The sequence below is a fragment of the Caretta caretta genome, chromosome 5 (assembly GCF_965140235.1).
Source record: "Caretta caretta isolate rCarCar2 chromosome 5, rCarCar1.hap1, whole genome shotgun sequence".
In the NCBI taxonomy this organism is placed as follows: domain Eukaryota; kingdom Metazoa; phylum Chordata; order Testudines; family Cheloniidae; genus Caretta; species Caretta caretta.
This window is the reverse complement of record NC_134210.1, coordinates 131,778,132-131,803,244: the sequence shown is the minus strand read 5'-3', so window position 1 is coordinate 131,803,244 and position 25,113 is coordinate 131,778,132. Positions and strand designations below refer to the sequence as shown.

Below are 25,113 nucleotides of genomic sequence, written 5' to 3'. Positions count from 1 at the left end.
GTGAAGCTGTACGCTTTTTCCCCTTTATTTCACATTGTGTATGACATGACAAGTAGCTCGTATGAGTTTTACAGTCCTGCCTTATTCTCATCCAGTATGATATTTACACCATCACACTGGGAGGGATCTTTCCTTTTTAGCTGTGACCTCAAACTTTGCTACTTCGCCCAGAGACAGAATTGCTGCACCTGGCTACTTGGAATCCTACCTAGGTTCTTAACTTTAGATAACGTAATTTGTCTCAAGGAAGTCTAGAAGGTGCTATTGGAATCCTGCTAGCTTCTTTTTGGTTTTGGTTTTTTTGGAGTCATGTCCATTGAAATGGGCACGTCTTTTAATTTGTTTTTTTGTAGGGATGGATTACCTTGAGTATGCTATCTACCTTCTCTTTTGAAACTGTTACTTTCCCTAAAAAAATCTATTAACCATCCCCAGTATTCAAGTGTACTTGGAGCTAATTGTGGTTTACCACACTTGTGTGAATGAAAAATTTGTCTTTACTCATTTACTGCAGAAGCATTTACTTAAAGGGATTTTGTATGTATACCTTCAGATTAGACATCTCACTGCTTCATGGAATTTTAATTTGGTTTTAAATAAACTCAAGAACCATTTTGGGTGTAAACTATATTACTTTTTAAAGTGACTTTTCTGGTTAGTCCTATTTTGGCCAGACAGGTAGGTGAAATTCAGACGCCTTTTCTCCTGCTTGCAGTATTTCACAAAAATAAGCCACTCCTGTTTAATCTAAGAGATTGTTAGCCAAATTGGTCTACAAATTTCATCTCACATAGACTATTGCCCTTCCAATCTTACACTTTGAGATCTCATGCTTTGTTGGATGAGGCTTGGCTACATACACTGAATTTATCTGGGCAGGACTAAGCTTTTTTCATAGCTCATCTTGGTGGTTCATTGCATTTGGAGAGAACTCAAAGGGGGAGTCTGTTCATTCAGAGACAGGCCAAGTGGCTATTTCCGTGTATCCAGAGTAGTTATTCTTTATTCTCAGAGAGAACTTCAGGTCATTCTACAAGATGTGTGGCAGCCTCAGCAGCTTGTCTCTGTAAAAATATATATTTTCAAACCCCAAATTTGCAAGGTAGTCAAGTGGCATTTGAGCCATACTTTTATCCTGTATTTTCTTCCTCTGTTGAAATCAGATCAGATGCTCACTTCAGTCTCATCAATTAAATACTACTTAGCTCTCCTGTTATGAGTGTTGCTTCTGTAGGTTAATTCCTAGTAGAAAGAATTCCATAAAAGAAGAAGGAATTTTACTTATGACTCACTTGATTTGGAGGAGAGGAATCTACAGGCACAAATGTGAAAGTGGCATTTTAAAAATACTTCAAGCCTGAGCATAGTTTTTCATCTAAAATATCTATGCTAAAATATTTGTGTAGTAATTTCTTGTGTAAAGTGTTTTCATGCATCAATAAGCAAAAACTTAATGTGAAAATACTGCGTCCTTTATACTGAAGGAGAGAGAATTTTGTCCATAGATGCTAGTATGTGTGTTCTGATTTGTCTCATTGAAAAAAAAATTTGTTTTACGTTAGTATTATTAATAGATATCAAGAAACCTTAACCTTTTATGAACTGAGAGGATTGCTAGTGAGGTAAAATATTACCAAAAAAGGGTTTAGGACTGCTGTTTAATCAATTAAAAGTACTGTCTTAGGCTTTTAGCACACTGCTACCCTCTAGTGGAGCTATCCTGTATTAAAAAAAAAACAGTCCTATTTCCATTGGCTTGTCAAAAGGGCAGGGGTGGGAAATAAAGCAGAAGGGAGAGAAGAGAGGTAAGAATAGACTAGAACAAATTCTGATTCTGAAAACAGTAACAAGGGGTTGAGACTAGGGTCTCAGAAGTTTAAAGAACCTGATTCAAAGATCCCAGCCGTAAGACTAAGAGGGGAATTGAGTTGAATTGTTTTCCTTTGCCTTTAAGCAGAGAGAATTGACTAGGAGGGGAGAGGTATGTGCTCATGAAGTGTAGGTGTCATTCCAAACTGTAATGTAACTATTTCTTTGGACCTGCTCTCATTGCACATTCATATTTTAGTAATAATTTAGTAGGACTCAGTGATTTAAAAAAAAAGTTATTCATTTTGCTCAGCCCACCCAGTAGAAAGTTTAAAACATCTACAAATGCTTTCCTGTTAAGATAAATTTATAAAATGCATTGAAAATACAATTTTAAAATCAGCATTTGAGCACGTTTCAGTTCTCACTGAAAGGGGCATATTGTAACACTATTAGGGGAATACAGTGGTGGAGACTGGAGGGCAATTTTCAGTTCAGGTGGAGATTCATAAATGTATATTTAAAAAACACTGTCATTAATGTTAGAGGGCCTGCTTTGCATTTACATCAAACGCCCTTTAACACTAAGGCACCTGCCAAAAGCGGCGTAATCAGAATTGCTTTCAGAGTGTCTAGATTCTTGCCATACATGGTCTAGTGGTTCTCAACCTTTCCAGATTACTGTACTCCTTTCAGGAGTCCAATTCATCTTGCGTACCCCCCAAGTTTCACCTCACTTAAAAACTACTTGCTTACAAAATCAGAAATAAAAATACAGAAGTGTCACCGCACACTATCACTGTGAAATAGCTGACTTTCTCATTTTTACCATATAATTATAAATCAACTGGAATATAAATATTGTACTTACATTTCAGTGTATAGTATATAGAGCAGTATAAACAAGTCACTATGAAATTTTAGTTTGTACTGACTTCACTAGTGCTTATTACGTAGCCTCTTGTAAAACTAGGCAAATATCTAGATGAGTTGACGTACCCCTGGGAAGACCTCTGCGTATACCCCTGGTTGAGAGCCTCTGGTCTACAGAATTGTCCCTCTTATTATCCTCTTTTATATTGTGGTCCTTCCCCATGCTCATTTTCTCTGTAAATGTCAAACTTGTATTCTGAGAATTTGTTTGCAATGTTTAAAGTAAATGGGGAAAAGGATTGGACACAGGAGGTAAGCTGACAGACCTGCTGTGCTCACTCTCCTGTCATATTATCATTAAGATTTTTTAGATAGAGTAGTCTGGATGTAGTGTTGATTTCAGTATGCAGTGCAAAAATTTGTTAATAGATTGTGGGGATTAAAAATTGAAAAAATCTAAGAAATTAAGCTGCTAGCACAACCAGGTTTTTGATTTCCAAAGGTTGAAAAACTTTTCTTAAGACCTACCCAAGAAAGGGAATGCAGTTGCTGTGAGGGGGATAATCGTTTGCAGGAGGATCTGAGCAATATCAGTGGGTTGGCAGTGTGAGATTTTGGGTTGCTCTGTGGTAGGCTTTGACCAAAAATGGGAATAATCATAGAAGAGCCAAATCCAGGGTAAAGAGTTTAAAAAATGGGAGTATAGAATGAGTCTTCAAGTCAATAATTTGGAGCCTAAATAACCTGATTATCAAAAGTGCTGAGCACCCAGCAGGTTCTGCTGGTTTTAATGGGAGCTCTGGGTATTCAGCTCTTATTTAGGTGATTAAATTGGCTTAGGTGTCTAACTTTCGGTTCTCATTTTAAAAATGTCGGCTCAGGATCCTTGTATGGAACTAAGAGATATAAAAATAGTAAGTAATGTTATACCATTGGTTGCAATGTGTTAGAAAAGTGAGGTGATAACTGACCAGGAGTGAAGTGAAGAAATACTGGCATGCAGAGTTGTGGAGATATCTGTGTTTTGGATGATTTAATGATTACATAAGAACGGTCATACTGGGTCACACCAAAGGTCCACCTAGCCCAGATCCTGTCTTCCGACAGGTGCTTCAGAGGGAATGAACAGAAGAGGTGATCCTATTGCCCATGTTGTGTTCTGGACCTAGAATTCCAAGTAGTAGTGATGTGATATAAGTCTTTAGATTTTTTTTTTTTTTTGCAGCTTTAGTGTATACATTTTGTAGTTGAAATTTATGAATGGATCATAGCATGTCCCAAAGCTTTCTATTTGCAAAAGTGGTGTATAAACATTTTTGAGTGCATAAATGTGTATGTGGTTAATATTTTAACAAAGCTTTAAAAATAACCCGCAAGCTGTGTTTTCATTTATATTCTCAATTAAGGGAAACCCAAGTATTTTTCCCAGAAAGAATACCCAGTGAGTTCTTTCTTTCTCTTCTATGTCATTTTGAAATATTTGTGAAGAAAACAGTTTTTAACACTAGAAAGTTTATTTTCCCACTTAAATCTGTGAATGAGAACTCTAAAGAGTTAAAAAGACTGTGATAACTTAAGGGTTCTTATTGTGACATAAGAAAGTGACAGAATTGTCTAAAAGCCTACAAGGGAAGAGTAATGGGTGGAATCGTTTGGTGATTGGAGGGAGATGCATGTCTGGTGGGTAGAATAAACTGTCATTGAATGTTGAAGGAAGAGGAGCGAATGAAATTATGAACTGTTGGGGGGACTGGACTTAAAATTTAGAGGCGTGGGCAGAGCATTTGATGTGGTTCTCTGTAAAGCTGGCTATTTTATATATTTTTCACTCTTCACTGTATTGAACTCTGAAGGTGGTGGTATTCTTTCTAACTGTACTAAGTGTTAAAGGTACTGACAGTAACCAACCTCTGGCATTAGTGTTCACTGATCATCAAACATCAGGATGTGAATTTATCTGACTGCATGTACCTGAAGTTGAAGAAAGTGGTAGGAAGCAAGCAAAATTGAGTGAACTAAAGTAATGAAAACAGATGATTCTTCACAATCATTGTGTAAACATTATCAAAAGTTAAATAGCAGTATTTAAAGGATTCTTGCTTGTCTCAAAAAGTGTAGGAAATAAGTTTCTTCAGCTCCTTCGAGATCAAATGTACCTACCACTGAATGGGATTTCATCTATTGAAGGAGAAAGTCAAAATATTCATGAGTTTGATACTGAGACATTGATACCATCATCTTCATTGAAATATAAGATATGATGAAACGCTTAAACACTGTTCCAGGCCACGAGCAGTTTAAAGAAATGATTGAAGCACTTTCCTATGGATATACTCTTCCAGGCAGATTTAAATTCACAGGTCCACTAGTAGAATGTGGCAAGTGAAGAAATGAAGGAAAAATTAAAGGAAGAACTAAAAGAACCACTATTCATACTAATGCACAATGTCAAACAAATGACCAGATAATGGCTACAAGTATCCATATGGGGGAAATCCATTCCTATTTAGTCCTATTGATTCTGCATCTAAAAAGAAAACCACAGAATGCTGTTTAAGTTGTTGAAGACCTCACTTGAGAGAAAAGTCTGACAAGGAGATCTTTGCCATTTGCTTGGACGATGAAAAGCTTCTGAAGTGTCGTTGTACTAAAATTCTGATGTATAGATGTTGAGTATGCTATTGAAACCTGATTGACCATGGAGCAACACCTAACAGAGCTCTAAAACAGACTGGAAATTCAAACGTTAGTCAGCAGGCACCATCATTCTTATGGATGATAGGATTGGTTGTCCCAGTTTTCCCAGTGGCTCCTGATGGAACTCCCAGGAAGAGGGTGTCTGCACTTGCAGCCGACTATGAAAAGCACGTACAAATTTGCACTGAGCATGAGAAGGACTTTGATCAACATATGGCACACATTTACACTAGTTCTTTTCTATAGACTCCTGTAATTTACAAAAGCAATTGAAGGAAATTTAGAGATTTGACAGATTACAAGCAGATGACACTCCTGATGCAGTCTGTGACTTTATCTAATTAACAACAAAAAATTGAAACCACATGATAACATCACAAAATGCTTAGGAGAAGCTATGAAACCTTTCCATGACATAGCCAGCGTGACTAATCCCAAATACAAAGTTAGAGCTCAGAATAAGGAAGAAACTGAAAAGTGGCTGATGGAACATAATTCTGCTTTTTTTCTTCTTTCCGAGTGTTTTGAAATAGGAGATCCAGATGGCTATTGCAGATATGTTTTGTGAATATGACTTTGTCAAACTGTTGCATCAAAAAAACAGAAAATTGTGGAAGTAAAATACAAAAGACAGAGAATGATTTAATTCAGGATTTTATCAGTTTTTAAAAGACCTGCATTCTGGACTAGCTACATCATCACTTGACTATAGTTTTTAGTATCTTCAGATTGTTTTAGTCAACACTTCATTTCAGGCAGTGTTCTGAAAAAAATCAAATTACTAAAATTGTGTCTGTATTTAAAAGCACATACAAAAGATTGTACAGTAGAACCTCAGAGTTACAAACACCTCAGAAATGGAGGTTGTTCGTAACACTGAAATGTTCATAACTGAACAAAACGTTATGGTGGTTCGCTGAAGTTTACAACTGAACATTGACTTAATACAGCTTTGAAACTTTACTATGCAGAAAAAAAATGCTGCTTTCCCTTTATTTTTTAGTAGTCTACGTTTAACACAGTACTGTACTGTATTTGCTTTTTAAATTTTTTTTCTCTCTCTCTGCTACTGCCTGGTTGTGTACTAGCGGTTCCAGATGAGGTGTGTGGTTGACTGGTCAGCTCATAACTCTGAGGTTCTACTGTAGTCTTAACTAGTTAGTAAGCTAGTGATTTGATTGTGTTCTTGTGCTTCACTTGCAGAATTCAGGCTTTTCATTTTGGACCCTATGTGCCTTTTTATGTTTGAGGCGTAAATGTGCTTAGTCCTATAATATGTTTTATTTGCATAAAACCTTCCTCGGTTTTTCTCTGGTGTTGCGTTCAGGTGGAGGACAAATAGAGACGAGCCTGCTTTCTTTCAAAACGAAGTGCAATTACCGCTGTTTATGAGCAATTTTCTTTGTTTACAGGTGTCAGCTGCGATGCATGTTTAAAAGGAAATTTTCGAGGTCGCAGATACAAGTGTTTAATTTGCTACGATTACGATCTGTGTGCATCCTGTTATGAAAGTGGTGCAACGACAACAAGGCATACAACTGACCATCCAATGCAGTGCATACTAACAAGGGTAGATTTTGGTAAGTGACATCTCATTGAAATTGTGGTGGTTATTTTGAAGTATATCTAAGCATAGTATGTACTGTCATTTTCTGATTTATCAATGTGGGCTTTTGAGCAGCATCATTGAAAAACAAGTCTACAGAATTTAGCTTTTTCTTTTAAAAGCATTCTACTGAGGCTTGTCTTTGGTGGCAGCATATGAAACTTATTTCTTTAGAAGGTCTTTATTTCTGCTTTCTCTTCATTTGACTCTTAGGTTATCTGCTCAGATATTTGAATACATCTGTTAAGGACATCTATCAGCATAAAACAAACTGAATTTTATGACAAGTTATAGCAAGGCTAAATGGAAAAGTGAATACTCTGCTGTAAAGCAGGGGTGGCCAACCTGAGCCTGAGAAGGAGCCAGAATTTATCAATGTACATTGCCAGAGAGCGACAGTAATATATCAGAAGCCCCCTCATCAGCTTCCCCAACTCCCCCACTCCCAGCACCTTCCATTCACTATCAGCCCTGCTGATCAGCGTCTCCCCCCCCCCGCCATCAGCTCCCCCAACTCCCCCGCTCCCAGCACCTTCCATTAACTATTAGCCCCGCTGATCAGTGTCTCCCCCGCCCTCCCCGCACCTCCCGATCAGCTGTTTCATGGCATGCAGGAGGCTCTGAGGGGGAAGGGGAAGGAGTGAGGGCATGGTAGGCTCAGGGGAGGGGGTGGGAAGGGGTGGAGTAGGGGCAGGACCTGTGGCAGAGCCAGAGGTTGAGCAGTGAGCACCTCCTGGCACATTGGAAAGTTGGCGCCTGTAGTGCCAGCCCCGGAGTCGGTGCCTAGACAAGGAGCTGCATCTTAACTTCTGAAAAGCCGCATGTGGCTTCAGAGCCACAGGTTGGCCACCCTGGCTGTAAAGTGTCACTGGCTAGAATTAATGTAGTGACAAAGATGAGATGGGGAGGGCTGTTATCTTTGGTTGTTGCTCTGGGGTTGTTAACACATCAGTGGCAATGCTAGGTTGCTCCTGAATACTGGAAAATTAACATCAAGTCCTTTTGCTTGGAATACACTTGAGTACAACTATTCTAATTAAGTACAGAACCATTAAATATAAAGATTGGCTTCCGTTCCTTTGTTTCACAATCGTGATTCCATAGCACCTGTGACAGGGTCAGGCCAGATGGCTACAGGAAGAGTGATAGAAGGCAGATATATTAGCCCCAGGTTAAGTAGGTCTCTTTGCCCTGGGTAAGGTAACAGGGAAGGTTCCAGAACAATCAGGAACTTTGTGGAAACAATTGAGGCAGACGGGCTGATTAGAACACCTGCAGCCAATCAAGAAGCTGCTAGAATCAATTAAGGCAGGCTAATAAGGGCACCTGGGTTTAAAAAGGAGCTCACTTTTCAGTTTGTGGTGTGTGCGGGGAGCTGGGAGCAAGAGGTGCAAGAAGCTGAGAGTGAGAAGGCGTACTACTGGAAGACTGAGAAGTACAAGCATTATCAGACATTGGGAGGAAGGTCCTGTGGTGAGAATTAAGAAGGTCTTGGGAGGAGGCCATGGGGAAGTAGCCCGGGAAGTTGTAGCTGTCACGCAGCTGTTACAGGAGCCACTGTAGACAGCTGCAGTCCACAGGGCCCTGGGCTGGAACTCGGAATAGCGGGTGGGCCCGGGTTCCCTCCATCCCCCCAACTCCCTACTTGATACCGGAGGAGTTGAACTGGACTGTGGGTTCCACCAGAGGGGAAGGTCTCTGGCCTGTTCCCCGATCCACTAGGTGGATCAGCAGAGACTGCAGGGATTGTTAGTTTTCTTTTCCCCATGCTGGCCAATGATAAGGCTAACCGCGTGAATGGCAGATTTGAGCCAGGAAAGTGGCCAAACTGAGGGCTGCCGTGAACCCCTGAGGCGAGAAAATCTGCCAGTAAGCTCAGGACCCACCAAGGCAGAGGAGGAACTTTGTCACAACTGGTGTGAGAAGTGGGATGCGAGCCCACGCCTCCATAAGGAGACCAGAAGGCCTACTATGATCTGCCTGAAGAAGCTGCAGCAGACTACCCCCAGCTGAAAGCAGAGATCCTGGCCAGATCTGGGGTAACAACTGCAGTGCGTGCCAGCGGTATCGCGAGTGGAGGTACCAGGAAAACAAAACTCTGCGGTCCCAATTGTTCGACCTCATCCATTTCACATGAAAGTGGTTGCGAACTGATCCCGGAGTCCGGAGGAGATACTAGAGGTTCTGGTCATTGACCGGTACATGAGAGGACTACCGCTAGACCTTTGTGCCTGGGTAAGCCAGAACAAACCCTCCACCTACAACGAGGTTGTTGCACTGGTAGAAAAGCGAAGGACGGCGAGGGAGCTGACCCGACCAGTTAAGGAAGAAGCACCCCGGGTTAAACTAGCAGCACCAAGCCCTAGAGCTCGGGTGAGTGGGCCACCAGGAGAGCCCAGGTGGAAAAAGAGAGGGGCTGAAGGCCCACCAGAAGCCACAAAGAGTCGGAGCACTGAGGGGGAAGAGGATCGTGATGTTAGACTGCCCAAACCAAGAGACCAGGGAACTCCTAGGTCTCCATACAGGTGTTACGCTTGCGGGGAGTGGGGACACATAGCTGCACAGTGTCCCAATGCTGAGAAGCCAATGCAGTGTAACCTGGGGAACTGGGCAGACCCATGCTACCTAATCCACCTTGTGGGGGTCTCACTAACCCCACATATGTACACCAGACCAGTGAAGCTAAATGGGGTAGAGACCCCACTGGTTGACTCGGGGAGTGCTATCACACTTGTCTCGGGGAAGCACGTGAAGCATAGTCAGCTGCTGTGGGCTAAGCGTATAGGGGTAACATGCGTCCATGGGACAGTTGGTTATTACCCCGTGATCCCAGTAAAAATCGAGATTCAGGGGAACACTACTGAGGTAGCAGTAAGTGTAGTCCCTAAACTCCCATACCTGGTGCTCATAGGGAGGGACTTCCCAGAGTTTGGAGACGTACTCCTGGTAGGGGAATTAGAGAAAGGGGGAAACCCTGAAGTCAGTGAGGCATCCACAGTAGACTGTCAACCCCCAATCTTCTCTGAAATATCCCCAGATTTGTTCTCCACTCCCAGACAGGGTAGAAAGTCGAAAAGGGAAAGGAGGGCAGCTAAGGCCTTGGGAACCCGAATACTGACCCAAAACCAGAGGGTTGCTCTTGTAGGTAGGCGGACCCGAGCAGCTGAAAAGGAGGCCACCCAGGAGGGAGAAGCACCCGAGTCTGACCCACACCCTAAAGACTCTGAACCAGTAGAGGCAACAGAGACTGGCCCCCTAGATCTCGGGCCAATTACCCCTGGGAGAGGAAATTTTGGATGGGATCAGGCTGAAGACCCAAGGTACGACAACATTAGGAAGGAGGTGACTGAAATAGATGGGGTCCCCGTGGAAGGGAAAACCCAGGGACCAGGACCCTACTTCATAATGAAGTGCGGAGGTACTGTGCATCCTGCCCAGACTGCCAGCTGCACAGTTCCCGTCCCCACTTGAGGGCACCTTTAGTACCCCTTCCCATCACAGAGGTCCCCTTCGAGCGAATAGCCACTGACCTAGTGGAACCCCTGGAGAAGACAGCCCTGGGCCACCAATATATACTTGTCGTTCTGGACTCTGCTACTCGCTACCCAGAAGCTGTCCCCCTGCAGAAGACAGCCTCTAAAACAATAGCTAAAGAGTTGGTGGGGATCTTTGCCCGAGTGGGGATACCAAAGGAGATATTAATAGACCAAAGTACCCCATTTATGTCGAAGCTAATGAAGGACCTCTGTACGCTGCTCCATATCCATACCCTGAGAACTTCAGTCTATCATCTGCAGACCGATGGGCTGGTAGAAAGGTTTAACCAAACCCTCAAGGCAATGATAAGGAAAGTGGTAAGTCAGGACGGGAACGATTGGGACACCATACTACCCTACCTTATGTTTGCAATCTGGGAGGTACCTCAGGTCTCAACTGGGTTTTCCCCCTTTGAGTTATTATACGGACACCACCCCCGTGGCATACTAGATATCGCAAAAGAAATCTGGGAAGAGGAACCCAATGAGGGGAGAAATATAATTGACCATGTGTTGCAGATGCGAGAACGGATAGCCCGGGTCACCCCTATTGTACGGGAACATTTGGAAAAGGCGCATGAGGCCCAGCAAACCCATTACAATCGCCAGGCAAAAGTCCAACAGTTCCATCCACGGGATCGGGTGATAGTGTTGGTACCCACGGCAGAAAGCAAGCTTTTGGCCCAATGGCAGGGGCCCTGTGAGGTGGTTGAACCCGTGGGGGAAGTAACCTACAAGGTGTGGCAGCCAGGACGCCGGAAACAAGAACAAATTTATCACATTAACCTCTTAAGGCCTTGGCACCAACAAGAGGTGTGTGTAGTGGCCCAAGAGACCCCGATCCAGGGAAATAACATGCAGGAGCAGATTAGGATATCCACTGATCTGACACCAAACCAGAAGAAGGACGTAACTGAGATGATCAACTGGTACCAGGATGTGTTTTCAACCAAACCAGGTCGGACCACAGAAGCATATCACCACATTATCACAGACCCTGGGGCAAAGGTAACTTTAAGGCCCTATCAGGTCCCAGCAGCAAAAAGGGAGGAGATCAAGGCAGAGGTAAAAAGGATGATGGAGCTGAGCGTCATCGAAGAGTCCCACAGTCAGTGATCAAGCCCGATAGTGTTGGTGCCCAAACCCGATGACACCACTAGGTTTTGTAATGACTTTCGCCAGCTGAATGAGAGATCCAGATTCAGTGCATACCCCATATCCCGAATCGATGAGTTAGTTGACCACCTGGGCAATGCCCGATTTTTTGACCACCCTTGATTTAACAAAGGGATACTGGCAGATTCCCCTTGCCAAAGATACGAAAGAAAAGACTGCATCCTCTACCCCAGAGGATCTGTTTCAATATACTCTTCTTCCTTTTGGACTGCATGGGGCACCTGCCACCTTCCAGCGTCTTATGGACAAGCTCCTATGGCCCCATACCAGTTATGCAGCGGCATATCTGGATGATGTGATTATTCATTTTACAGACAGATGCATCTGAAGTAGGATTGGGAGCTGTCCTATCGCAGATGGTCGGAGATGAAGAACACCCAATCCTCTACCTCAGCAGGAAACTCCTCCCGAGAGAGCAGAAGTATACCATGGTTGAAAGAGAGTGCCTAGCTGTAAAATGGGCCATGGAAACACTATGTTATTACCTTCTGGGATGATGGTTTACCCTTGTGACCAACCATGCACCCCTCCAGTGGATGTAGCGAAATAAAGAGAAGAACGCAAGGGTGACCAGATGGGGTTCCTGTCCTTACAACCTTTCCAATTCACCATACAACACCAGGCTGGAAGCCACTATGACGATGCAGATGGCTTGTCACGGGTACACTGCCTGTCCCAAGTTGCCCAACCCTGTGGTGTTGAGCAGAGGGGGGGGGATATGTGACCGGGTCAGGCCAGATGGCTACAGGAGAGTGATAGAAGGCAGATGTATTAGCCCCAGGTTAAGTAGGTCCTTTTCCCTGAGTAAGGTAACAGGGAAGGTTCCAGAACAATCAGGAACTTTCTGGAAACAATTAAGGCAGACAGGCTGATTAGAACACCTGCAGCCAATCAAGAAGCTGCTAGAATCAATTAAGGCAGGCTAATAAGGGCACCTGGGTTTAAAAAGGAGCTCACTTCAGTTTGTTATGCTTGCGGGGAGCTGGGAGCAAGAGGTGCAAGAAGCTGAGAGTGAGAAGGCGTACTACTGGAAGACTGAGAAGTACAAGCATTATCAGACATTGGGAGGAAGGTCCTGTGGTGAGAATAAAGAAGGTGTTGGAAGGAGGCCATGGGGAAGTAGCCCAAGGAGTTGTAGCTGTCATGCAGCTGTTACAGGAGCCACTGTAGACAGCTGCAGTCCTCAGGGCCCTGGGCTGGAACTCGGAATAGCGGGTGGGCCCGGGTTCCCTCCATCCCCCCAACTCCCTACTTGATACCGGAGGAGTTGAACTGGACTGTGGGTTCCACCAGAGGGGAAGGTCTCTGGCCTGTTCCCCGATCCACTAGGTGGATCAGCAGAGACTGCAGGGATTGTTCTTTTTCTTTCCCCATGCTGGTCAGTGATGAGGCTAACTGCGTGAATGGCAGTTTTGAGCCAGGAAAGTGGCCAAACTGAGGGCTGCTGTGAATCTCTGAGGCGAGAAAATCCACCAATAAGCACAGGACCAACCAAGGCAGAGGAGGAACTTAGTCACAAACCATATTTGAAATGCTACAGATATGGCTAAGGAGGTACTTTCATGTTCTTTGGATTAACTTTTTCAGGCTTGTTCTAAACCTTCAGCGTAAATTTTGTATAATTTGATGAAATTCCACTTGGCTGTTATCCATTATCTAAACATGAAAAATCACCCAGCAAGAAAGTAGTGGAAACATGGTGAAAGTAGGAAAGAAAATACTCCTGTAGGGAGAAAGTTCAGCCACATTTAAAAAAAAAAAAAAGCCTTAGGGGCACTGAGTTCTGCTACATTTCTGCCTGCAAATGCAGCAACATAGAAAACATGAGAAGTGAATGTCTTTGTAGCCAGTGGAAGAACATGCAGGAAATGAAAGAATAAAGGATGCTAGGGAAAATGTCTGTTGAAGTAAAGGTTACAGGGTGGTAGCCCAGCAATAAACTGGTGCTACTTCCTGGGATCTGTCTTCAGGGACATATGAACACAGTTGTTTTAAAAAATTTAAAAATCAGTCACTTATTGTGACCAGGGTCCTAGTGGGGGACAGCTGAGGTCACTCAGTTAAGGTGAACCCCAAAGAATGGGGCAGAGAATCCCCAAGCCAGCACAAAACAGCTTCTTTATTACCTTCTGGTTACTCAGAAGTCCAAACAACACAGTTCCCTTAAAGTGATCCAGCCTCAGACCTCCATCCAGATACCTAAGTCAAATACGATGTCTGAAAATCTTATTTCATCATATAAAATAAAAGGATCGGACACATTACCTCCCAGGTTAATCAATGTTTCAAATCTACCCAAATAAACACTATAGCAAATTCTTATTAACTACACTAAAATTTATTAAACCAACACAGAGAGAGTGTGGTTAAAAGATCAATATACATACAGACATAGGCTCAATTCATTGAGGTGCATATTCAGAGAAGAGATGTTGAGCTCTGTAGTTGCAAAGAGTTCTTTCAGAAATAGTTCATAAGCTATAGTCCAATGTCCAGATAGCCTATTCAGGGCATACCAGCATAACTGGAACGTCAGGTCTTGCGACTCAAACTTCCCCTGATGAAGCTGAAGCAGATCTGAGATGACAGAATCAGACCCAAGGATCTTTTATATAATTTCAGATCTTTTGGCAAGTTGGAGTTCAAAAGGTAATTAGCATGACTTTGAAGGAGGTCCATCACCGGTACTTAGCATTTTTCATCCATAGATCTGAAAGTGCTTTACAAAGGAGAAAAGTACTATAGCTGTTTTACAGATGGGGGAACTGAAGCACAGAAATGAAGTGATTTGACCAAGATTTCCCAACCACCAGTGGCAGAGCTGGAAAATAAAACCCAAGTCTACTGAGTCCCTGTCCAGAGCTCTAGTCTTAGGTCACACTGCCATGTGAGATGTTCACAAGGTCTTGCACAACTTCAAACTTTTGACAGACAAGCCATACATATCATTAATGAAAAATAAAGACTTGGATACGGTGCTCTTAGATGTCAGGGATTGCTTATGCATTTGAAATTAATGTATTGCAGACTATGCACCTGACACCTTTATGGAGGAACCCTACTGATCATCCAGATTTTCCAGAGGCTCAGGATGATCTAGAAGCCCACATGAGAGGCATCAGAACTGAATAAGATAGACAGTAGTGCTGATTCACTATGTTCAAATTTATAAAGTCTGGTTGTCCCTTTTACTGTTCAGAGGTCCCACAGGCAACCTGGAACTTCTTTTCAGTGAGAAGGGAACTCTCTGAAGCTGAAGATCTGATCACCTATGGCAATTGTGGGGGGAGGGATAGCTCAGTGGTTTGAGCATTGGCCTGCTAAACCCAGGGTTGTGAGTTCAATCCTTGAGGGGGCCATTTAGGGATCTAGGGCAAAAATTGGGGATTGGTCCTGCTTTGAGCAGGGGGTTGGACTAGATGACCTCCTGAGGTCCCTTCCAACCCCTGATAGTCTATGATTCTAATTGTATTGTAGTTCTTCAGTCCTTACAGGATGACATTGGTAAGGAAGCTTGATGGACGCCAGAGCCTTAAAATGCTGAGAGCAAGTCCAGCCATCTGTGTGCTGGCCCAGCATAGGGCAAGGACTTGAAATAGAAGGTGGAATCACATAGATCTTGAAAAAAGACCAGAAAGATACAGCTGAAAGAATCTCTTATTTCCTGAGAGGTCTCAGAAGATAACACTAGACCTGTGTAAAGGAGGAGGATGTGCATATCTAGTAACAGGTTTCAGAGTAACAGCCGTGTTAGTCTGTATTCGCAAAAAGAAAAGGAGTACTTGTGGCACCTTAGAGACTAACCAATTTATTTGAGCATGAGCTTTCGTGAGCTACAGCTCACTTCATCTGAAGTGAGCTGTAGCTCACGAAAGCTCATGCTCAAATAAATTGGTTAGTCTCTAAGGTGCCACAAGTACTCCTTTTCTTTTTGCATATCTAGTAGTTATTGGCTATTTTTTAGATTGTAGAAATTCTGCTTCTTACTAGATCTTACAGGTCATAGAGTAGTACAAAACATATTTCCTCATTTTGGCATTCCAGAAGAGAGAATCACCAACCATCAAGGACTTGTCTACAGAGCTGTAGTGTTTCAGTGTAGACACTGTCTGTGCCAGGGGAAGGGTTCTTCGTCAGCATAGGTATTCCATCTCCTCCAGAGCTGGCAGCTAGGTCGATGGAAGCATTCTTCCGTCAATTTAGCTCAATCTACACCAGAGTTTAGGTCAGCTTAACTATGTTGCTCAGGAGTGTTAATTTTTCACACCCCTGAATGACGGAGCTGGGTTGACCTAACCTTTTAGCCACCATTTACTAGCTCTCAATTCCAAGCTTTCAGGATGCATTGTGATTTCAAGCATGTTAATTCCACCCAACTCCCACCCCATCTAAACCCAAGGGAATGGACTTGCAGAGAGAGAGGTATAAATTCTTAATAGAATTCTACAAGAAGATGATCTCTCATTAACTGTGCTGAGCTGTAGGGTAACTGTCACATCAATCACCAGAGTAATCTCAGCTCAGATGTGTATGGGGCAACAGATCCAAACAATCCTGCCAACCTTCGAGACAAACGTTTATGCTAAGTGTCTCTGCTTAAAGAATGTGAGGCTTAGGCCATGTCTATATGTGCAGCACTTCAGCAGCACAGCTGTGCCCATGCAGCACGTCTGGTGAAGACACACTATGCTGTTGGCATATAATAAAACCACCTCGGGGAGCAGCAGAAGCTATGTCAGTGGGAGAAGGTCTCCTACCAACATAGCACTGTGTACATTTATGTTTTATCACACCCCTGAAAGACTCAAATTATGCCAACATAGGCGGTAATGTAGACAAAGCCTTAGAGATACAAAACTCTAAGAAGTCTCAGGCTTCAGTGACTGGATTTCAGCGTGAAGCTTACCCAAGCTAAAACCAGAAGAACAGAAACTGATAAAACAAGAAAAATACTGAACAATACTAGCTGTTGCCAGTGGACATAGCTGTACCCAGAGACCCTCCTACACAAATGAAATTGATCGCTGATGAGTATAGAAGAAAGTAGCAACATCAACTGGTTCTAAATCTAGTTGTTGGCATATGACTCTAGTAGCAGTGGTACTTGCACCAGAGCTTTAGTGAGAGGCGATAACCCTGTTAAGAACAATCCTAAAGTTGAATAAGAGTCTGTTCCTTTTGGGGTTTGATTATTTATATTAATCAAGTGGACAAGTCCTTCTCCAGCCACAAGATTAGATTTGGGGGTGTGGTGAATCTTCATTGCTAAATATTTTTGTTACAGATAGTGGTCTCTCTCTCTCTCTCTCTCTCACACACTCACTCACACACACACACGAGTAAAGATGTAAGGGCATGTACGTTTCTTCTTTAGGGCTGTAAGAGGAAGCCAGACAAGAGGACGGGGAAAGTTTTAGCCAAAAACTCTGCTGTGAAGTAGGAAGTATGTCTTTAGGGATAACACTGCCTTATTCTAATAAAGCTCCTTAAGATAAGTGTGAGAAGAAAGTTACTTTTTTGATCCTTTGGGTCAAATGTCAATGTAATAATCTGACAACTAACCTCATACTGGTATCTGTTCAGTGGCAAAATTTTAATTTACATGCACGTTTCTTTGCAACACTCATAGAAAAATAACTAAGAAAAAGAAAATAAAATGTAAATTTCCCCTATGTCCTGTGGGTCAGTCCAGTCAAAGTATTATGTTGTCTTACCGGTAGACAAAGGGAAGAAAATGTCACACTGTTTGTTTGTTTTTTTTTACATTAGTCCATTATAGCAAGACTGGTTTTGTCTGAGCAATCCTATGGTCTGTCTACATAGCAACTAGACATCTGCAGTTGGCCCATGCCAGCCAACTCGGATTCAGGGCTTGGGCTGCGGGGCTGTTTCGCTGCAGTGTGGACTTCTGGGCTTGGGCTGGAGCCTGGGCTCTGGGACCCACCCATCTCCCACGGGAGGGCTGAGATTCATGATTGGGCTGCATAAGACAATCTTGAAGGATGAGGGTTGGAAGCTTGGCATTCGTGCTGAATCTCTTATCTCAGTACTTTCCCTGTTTGTGTCAGGACATGGGATACTATTGCTGGAGTTTTCACTGTGTGGACACAGCTGTGGCATGTAGGGGAGATTTTGGTTTTTCCTAACCTCAGATAGGTCTGAGTTAGCTCAACTGAAAAGCTGGGAATTGTCACTCAGTTCCCTCCCTCTTGTTTTTAAATACTTTGATTTTGAAATTTGTTTTGTAGATGGCAGCTGTAACAAGCAAGCATATCTTATATCCTTATTTTTTCACTTACATCCTGCTACCTGTGGGAAGAGTTTTGCGTGGACTTCCCTTTTTTTCCACTACACTTTGCCCTTCTGATTAATTTACTGTTCATGTTTTTGTTTAATGATTTGTAGCAAGATCTGTGTACAGTGTGTTACTACTTCGGAAGTTTCTGGAACTGGATTGATAAACTGGAAGCAGCCCTTATAGATGAGTCTTACATAAAATTTGTTTGTGTGGGAGGGAGGAAAGGGAAGGAGTTCCCTGTCATTCAGTCAGTAGATGGATATTTATCCACTGTCTGGGAAGACCTACCAAAAGTTAGAAGTAATCAAACTAGCATGTAAGGAAACAATTGTTAATGCCATTGATTTGAGCTTGTTTGATGGTATTTCAAAGTTCCTATAGGACTCCACAATATTTTGCATGTCTGCCTGCTGAAGTGCTGAACCTTAAATGACATCACTGTACTCTGTGAACTCATGAACTCAGTAAAGTGAAAGCAATAGGACTAGTTACGGAGGAAAGAAGATTACATTTGGATTTTTCTGAATTTTTTTGAAAATTGGAATCTGTCCCTTTTGTTTACCTCTTATATCTAAAATCTTTATGTAGTTTCCTAGACGTGCAAAATTATTAGGACCAAAAAGAGAACTCTGGTTTACACTTTCACATCACTGCCCTGCAGAGTCCTGTTGTTGGAGGAGTTGCATGTCTAACCATAAAACCACTAACCATTTATAAGCAGTAGTCCAGATCCCTTGAGCTCCACATTCTGAGCACTAAGGGTATAATTACCCCCTCTGCAGCCTGAACTCCTCTCTGGCCATCTAGTGGAGTAGCCATAGAGCCAAGCTAACCATAATAGAGGTAGCTTTAGTACAAACACAAAACATTTAGTTTAATTTTTGTAATTTTTCTGCTGTTTATGTCAACTTTTTGCTGTTTATGGGGTCACCTTGAACTTTACTCAAAATGCTGGCGATATTTCTCTAGTCCTGCAAAGTTCTGCAATGCAGATGAACATAAAAACTTGCACGTGTTCTCAGAGAGCCCAGAGCCTTAAGAAGGCTCAGGGCTTTCATTCCTAGTGTTTTCTTATTCCAAAAGGAAACTTTGTGGCCTGTTCTGCATCTCTCAATATTGAACAGATTATTTCTGTTTCTGGGCACCATAATCCCTGCTTTCAGCTCTCACAATGGATATGGTGAATTTTAATCTTCAGAATGCCTACTTCCTCACCTCAAAAAGGTTAAAGCACACATACCTCAGGTTCATGGAAGGCAGCAACCGATACCAGACAGAAGTACTAACTTTTGGGTTAGATGCAGCTGCGTACTTTGCTGTGGTTGTGCCTCAGCAGCAGCATCGGGGCCTGCAGGTGGAGAGAGATCTTACGATAGTTCCCCTTGTTCCCCATTCTAACTTCCATAGGGATCACATTAGATTTCACAAGGCTCTAGCTTGGTTGCTAGGAGACCGGTTCCAAGATCTCTTCTAGTCAGTGGGTTTAGCCAGATGCAGGGTAGAAGTGAAGTTTTATTTGATACCTTGGCCTGATGGCAGTCTGTGTCTTTGTGACTCTTTCTGGGATGGTTGAATCTGGTGGACCAACCAAATAGTCACAGTTTGAATGTGACGGCATTTCCTCTCCAGCAAGGATAAGTCCCTGTAGTGCAGAGGTGGGCAAACTGTGACCCGCGGGCCACATCTGGCCTGCAGGACCCTCCTGCCCGGCCCCTGAGCTCCTAGAATCATAGAATATCAGGGTTGGAAGGGACCCCAGAAGGTCATCTAGTCCAACCCCCTGCTCGAAGCAGGACTAATTCCCAGTTAAATCATCCCAGCCAGGGCTTTGTCAAGCCTGACCTTAAAAACCTCTAAGGAAGGAGATTCTACCACCTCCCTAGGTAACGCATTCCAGTGTTTCACCACCCTCATAGTGAAAAAGTTTTTCCTAATATCCAACCTAAACCTCCCCCGCTGCAACTTGAGACCATTACTCCTCGTTCTGTCATCTGCTACCATTGAGAACAGTCTAGAGCCATCCTCTTTGGAACCCCCTTTCAGGTAGTTGAAAGCAGCTATCAAATCCCCCCTCATTCTTCTCTTCTGCAGACTAAACAATCCCAGCTCCCTCAGCCTCTCCTCATAAGTCATGTGTTCCAGACCCCTAATCATTTTTGTTGCCCTTCGCTGGACTCTCTCCAATTTATCCACATCCTTGTAGTGTGGGGCCCAAAACTGGACACAGTACTCCAGATGAGGCCCCACCAATGTCGAATAGAGGGGAACGATCACGTCCCTCGATCTGCTGGCAATGCCCCTACTTATACATCCCAAAATGCCATTGGCCTTCTTGGCAACAAGGGCACACTGCTGACTCATATCCAGCTTCTCATCCACTGTCACCCCTAGGTCCTTTTCCACAGAACTGCTGCCTAGCCATTCGGCCCCTAGTCTGTAGCGGTGCATTGGATTCTTCCGTCCTAAGTGCAGGACCCTGCACTTATCCTTATTGAACCGCATCAGATTTCTTTTGGCCCAATCCTCCAATTTGTCTAGGTCCTTCTGTATCCTATCCCTCCCCTCCAGCGTATCTACCACTCCTCCCAGTTTAGTATCATCCGCAAATTTGCTGAGAGTGCAGTCTACACCATCCTCCAGATCATTTATGAAGATATTGAACAAAACCGGCCCCAGGACCGACCCCTGGGGCACTCCACTTGACACCGGTTGCCAACTAGACATGGAGCCATTGATCATTACCCGTTGAGCCCGACAATCTAGCCAGCTTTCTACCCACCTTATAGTGCATTCATCCAGCCCATACTTCCTTAACTTGCTGACAAGAATACTGTGGGAGACCGTGTCAAAAGCTTTGCTAAAGTCAAGGAACAACACGTCCACTGCTTTCCCTTCATCCACAGAACCAGCAATCTCGTCATAGAAGGCGATTAGATTAGTCAGGCATGACCTTCCCTTGGTGAATCCATGCTGGCTGTTCCTGATCACTTTCCTCTCATGCAAGTGCTTCAGGATTGATTCTTTGAGGACCTGCTCCATGATTTTTCCAGGGACTGAGGCGAGGCTGACTGGCCTGTAGTTCACAGGATCCTCCTTCTTCCCTTTTTTAAAGATTGGCACTACGTTAGCCTTTTTCCAGTCATCCGGGACTTCCCCCGTTCGCCACGAATTTTCAAAGACAATGGCCAATGGCTCTGCAATCACAGCCGCCAATTCCTTCAGCACTCTCGGATGCAACTCGTCCGGCCCCATGGACTTGTGCATGTCCAGCTTTTCTAAATAGTCCCTAACCACCTCTATCTCCACAGAGGGCTGGCCATCTCTTCCCCATTTTGTGATGCCCAGCGCAGCAGTCTGGGAGCTGACCTTGTTAGTGAAAACAGAGGCAAAAAAAGCATTGAGTACATTAGCTTTTTCCACATCCTCAATCACTAGGTTGCCTCCCTCATTCAGTAAGGGGCCCATGCTTTCCTTGGCTTTCTTCTTGTTGCCAACATACCTGAAGAAACCCTTCTTGTTACTCTTGACATCTCTTGCTAGCTGCAGCTCCAGGTGCGATTTGGCCCTCCTGATTTCATTCCTACATGCCCGAGCAATATTTTTATACTCTTCCCTGGTCATATGTCCAACCTTCCACTTCTTGTAAGCTTCTTTTTTATGTTTAAGATCCGCTAGGATTTCACCATTAAGCCAAGCTGGTCGCCTGCCATATTTACTATTCTTTCGACTCATCGGGATGGTTTGTCCCTGTAACCTCAACAGGGATTCCTTGAAATGCAGCCAGCTCTCCTGGACTCCTTTCCCCTTCATGTTAGTCCCCCAGGGGATCCTGGCCATCCGTTCCCTGAGGGAGTCGAAGTCTGCTTTCCTGAAGTCCAGGGTCCGTATCCTGCTGCTTACCTTTCTTCCCTGCGTCAGGATCCTGAACTCAACCAACTCATGGTCACTGCCTCCCAGATTCCCATCCACTTTTGCTTCCCCCACTAATTCTACCCGGTTTGTGAGCAGCAGGTCAAGAAAAGCGCCCCCCCAGTTGGCTCCTCGAGCACTTGCGCCAGGAAATTGTCCCCTACGCTTTCCAAAAACTTCCTGGATTGTCTATGCACCGCTGTATTGCTCTCCCAGCAGATATCAGGAAAATTAAAGTCACCCATAAGAATCAGGGCATGCGATCTAGTAGCTTCCGTGAGCTGCCGGAAGAAAGCCTCATCTACCTATAGCAGACTCCCACCACTACATCACTCTTGTTGCACACACTTCTAAACTTAATCCAGAGACACTCAGGTTTTTCTACAGTTTCGTACCAGAGCTCTGAGCAGTCATACTGCTCCCTTACATACAGTGCTACTCCCCCACCTTTTCTGCCCTGCCTGTCCTTCCTGAACAGTTTATAACCATCCATGACAGTACTCCAGTCATGTGAGTTATCCCACCAAGTCTCTGTTATTCCGATCACGTCATAGTTCCTTGACATCACCAGGACCTCCAGTTCTCCCTGCTTGTTTCCAAGGCTTTGTGCATTTGTATATAAGCACTTGAGATAACCTGTTGATCGCCCCTCATTCCCAGTATGAGGCAGGAGCCCTCCCCTCACAGACATTCCTGCCTGTGCTTCCTCCCGGTATCCCGCTTTCCCACTTACCTCAGGGCTTTGGTCTCCTTCCCCCGGTGAACCTAGTTTAAAGCCCTCCTCACTAGGTTAGCCAGCCTGCTGGCAAAGATGCTCTTCCCTCTCTTCGTAAGATGGAGCCCGTCTCTGCCCAGCACTCCTCCTTCATGGAACACCATCCCATGGTCAAAGAATCCAAAGCCTTCTCTCCGACACCACCTGCGTAGCCATTCGTTGACTTCGACGATTCGACGGTCCCTACCCAGGCCTTTTCCTTCCACGGGAAGGATGGACAAGAACACCACTTGCACCTCCAACTCCTTTATCCTTCTTCCCAGAGCCACGTAGTCCGCAGTGATCCGCTTAAGGTCATTCTTGGCAGTATCATTGGTGCCCACGTGGAGAAGCAGGAAGGGGTAGCGATCCGAGGGCTTGATGAGTCTCGGCAGTCTCTCCGTCACATCGCGAATCCTAGCCCCTGGCAAGCAGCAAACTTCTCGGTTTTCCCGGTCAGGGCGGCAGATAGATGACTCAGTCCCCCGGAGGAGAGAGTCCCCGACCACCACCACCCGCCTTCTCCTCTTGGGAGTGGTGGTCGTGGAACCCCCAACCTCAGGACATCGCATCTCATGCCTTCCAACCAGCGGAGTCTCCTTCTGCTTTCTCGCCCCAGACATATCATCTGGTCCACTCTCCGCAATGGTACCTGCGGAGAGAACATGAAAGTGGTTAGTTACCTGTGTCTGTGTTACTGGAACCCGGACATTCCGCTTACCTCTTCTGGAGGTCACATGTTGCCAAGCTTCTTCACTGGCCTCTTGGCTCCTCTGTGCAACCTGCTCTATATCTTTAGAGCTTTGTGCCCCTAGAAGCATATCCTGAGTTTTGTCCAGAAAATCCTCAGTTTCTCGTGTGCAACGCAGGGTCGTTATCTGTTGCTCCAGACCTTCAATCTTCTCTTCCAATATGGAGACCAGCTTGCACTTTGTACAGACAAAGTCGCTTCTGTTCTGTGGAAGAAAGACAAACATGGCACATCCAGTGCAGGTCACAACAGCTGAATCCCCCCTTCCATATCACCTTCCTACTACAAGCTTCCTCAGAGCAGTTTGCAAGACGTAAGCCTCACTGGGCTCACTCCAGGCGAACTCCCAGGCAAACTCCTGCTGTGAGCTGCTCTGCTGTCTCCCGCCGCTCAGCTGGTTCACGAAGTTCTGGCTATTTTTAAACAGCCAGGCTTCCCTGACGCAAACAAAGGGACACCCTAATGCCCGCCCCCTGCAGGCTAGCAGCCAATCAGACAATCCCCTGGCCCGGGAGGCTAGCCAATCCCCTGGCCCGGGAGGCTAGCCCCTGGCCCCTCCTCTGCTGTTCCCCCCTCCCCTGCAGGTTCAGCTCACTGTGCCCCGGGCGCAGTGCTCTGGGCGGTGCGGCTGTGAGCTCCTGGGGCAGCGCAGCTGCAGAGCCCGGCCTGACCCGGTGCTCTGTGCTGCGCGGTGCATGGCCGGCTCCAGCCGGATGGCGCGGCTGTAGCGCTACAAGCCACCAGCCCTCCAGGCAGCACCGTAAGGGGGCAGGGAGCGGTGAGGTTGGATAGAGGGCAGGGGAGTTCGGGGGAGTGGTCAGAGGGCAGGGGTCCCGGGGGGGGGAGCAGTCAGGAAGGAAAGGGGGTTGGATGGGCTGGTGGGGGGCAGTCAGGGGGCGGTCAGGGTGACGGGGTGGCTGAATGGGGGGCAGGGGTCCCAGGGGGGCAGTCAGGAATGAGAGGAGGGGTTGGATGGGGCAGCAGGGGGCAGTCAGGGGCAGGGGTCCCAGCGGGGCAGTGAGAAGGAGAGGACGGGTTGGATGAGGTTGCGGGGGTTCTGGGAGCAGACAGAGGGGTGGGGGTGGGGAAGGGGTCCCGGGGGGGCCATCAGGGAACAGGGGTGTTTGGATGGGGCAGGGGCACCCCCGGGGGTGCATCGGGGGTGAGAAGCGGGGGGGTGGATGGGGGTGGGGACTGGGCCACGCTCCCCTCCCCTAACCGGCCCTCCATACAATTTCCGAAACCTGATGCAGCCCTCAGGCCAAAAAGTTTGCCCACCCCTGCTGTAGTGTATGCTAGCAGTGAATGTTTTGAAAAGGATATCTTTCTCTTAGAATCATAGAATCATAGAATATCAGGGTTGGAAGGGACCCCAGAAGGTCATCTAGTCCAACTCCCTGCTCGAAGCAGGACCAATTCCCAGTTAAATCATCCCAGCCAGGGCTTTGTCAAGCCTGACCTTAAAAACCTCTAAGGAAGGAGATTCTACCACCTCCCTAGGTAACGCATTCCAGTGTTTCACCACCCTCTTAGTGAAAAAGTTTTTCCTAATATCCAATCTAAACCTCCCCCACTGCAACTTGAGACCATTACTCCTCGTTCTGTCATCTGCTACCATTGAGAACAGTCTAGAGCCATCCTCTTTGGAACCCCCTTTCAGGTAGTTGAAAGCAGCTATCAAATCCCCCCTCATTCTTCTCTTCT

The 25,113-nt window shown here is 45.1% G+C and overlaps 1 protein-coding gene across 1 annotated transcript in view; it reads left to right on the top strand.

Annotated features, from left to right (window-relative positions):
* KCMF1 (potassium channel modulatory factor 1) overlaps positions 1-25,113 on the top strand; it is a 76,660-nt gene that overhangs the window by 23,420 nt on the left and 28,127 nt on the right. Inside the window, exon 2 of the mRNA XM_048851631.2 lies at positions 6,792-6,959. Within this exon, the coding sequence (XP_048707588.1) occupies positions 6,792-6,959 (168 nt within the window). The remainder of the gene's footprint in view (positions 1-6,791; positions 6,960-25,113) is intronic.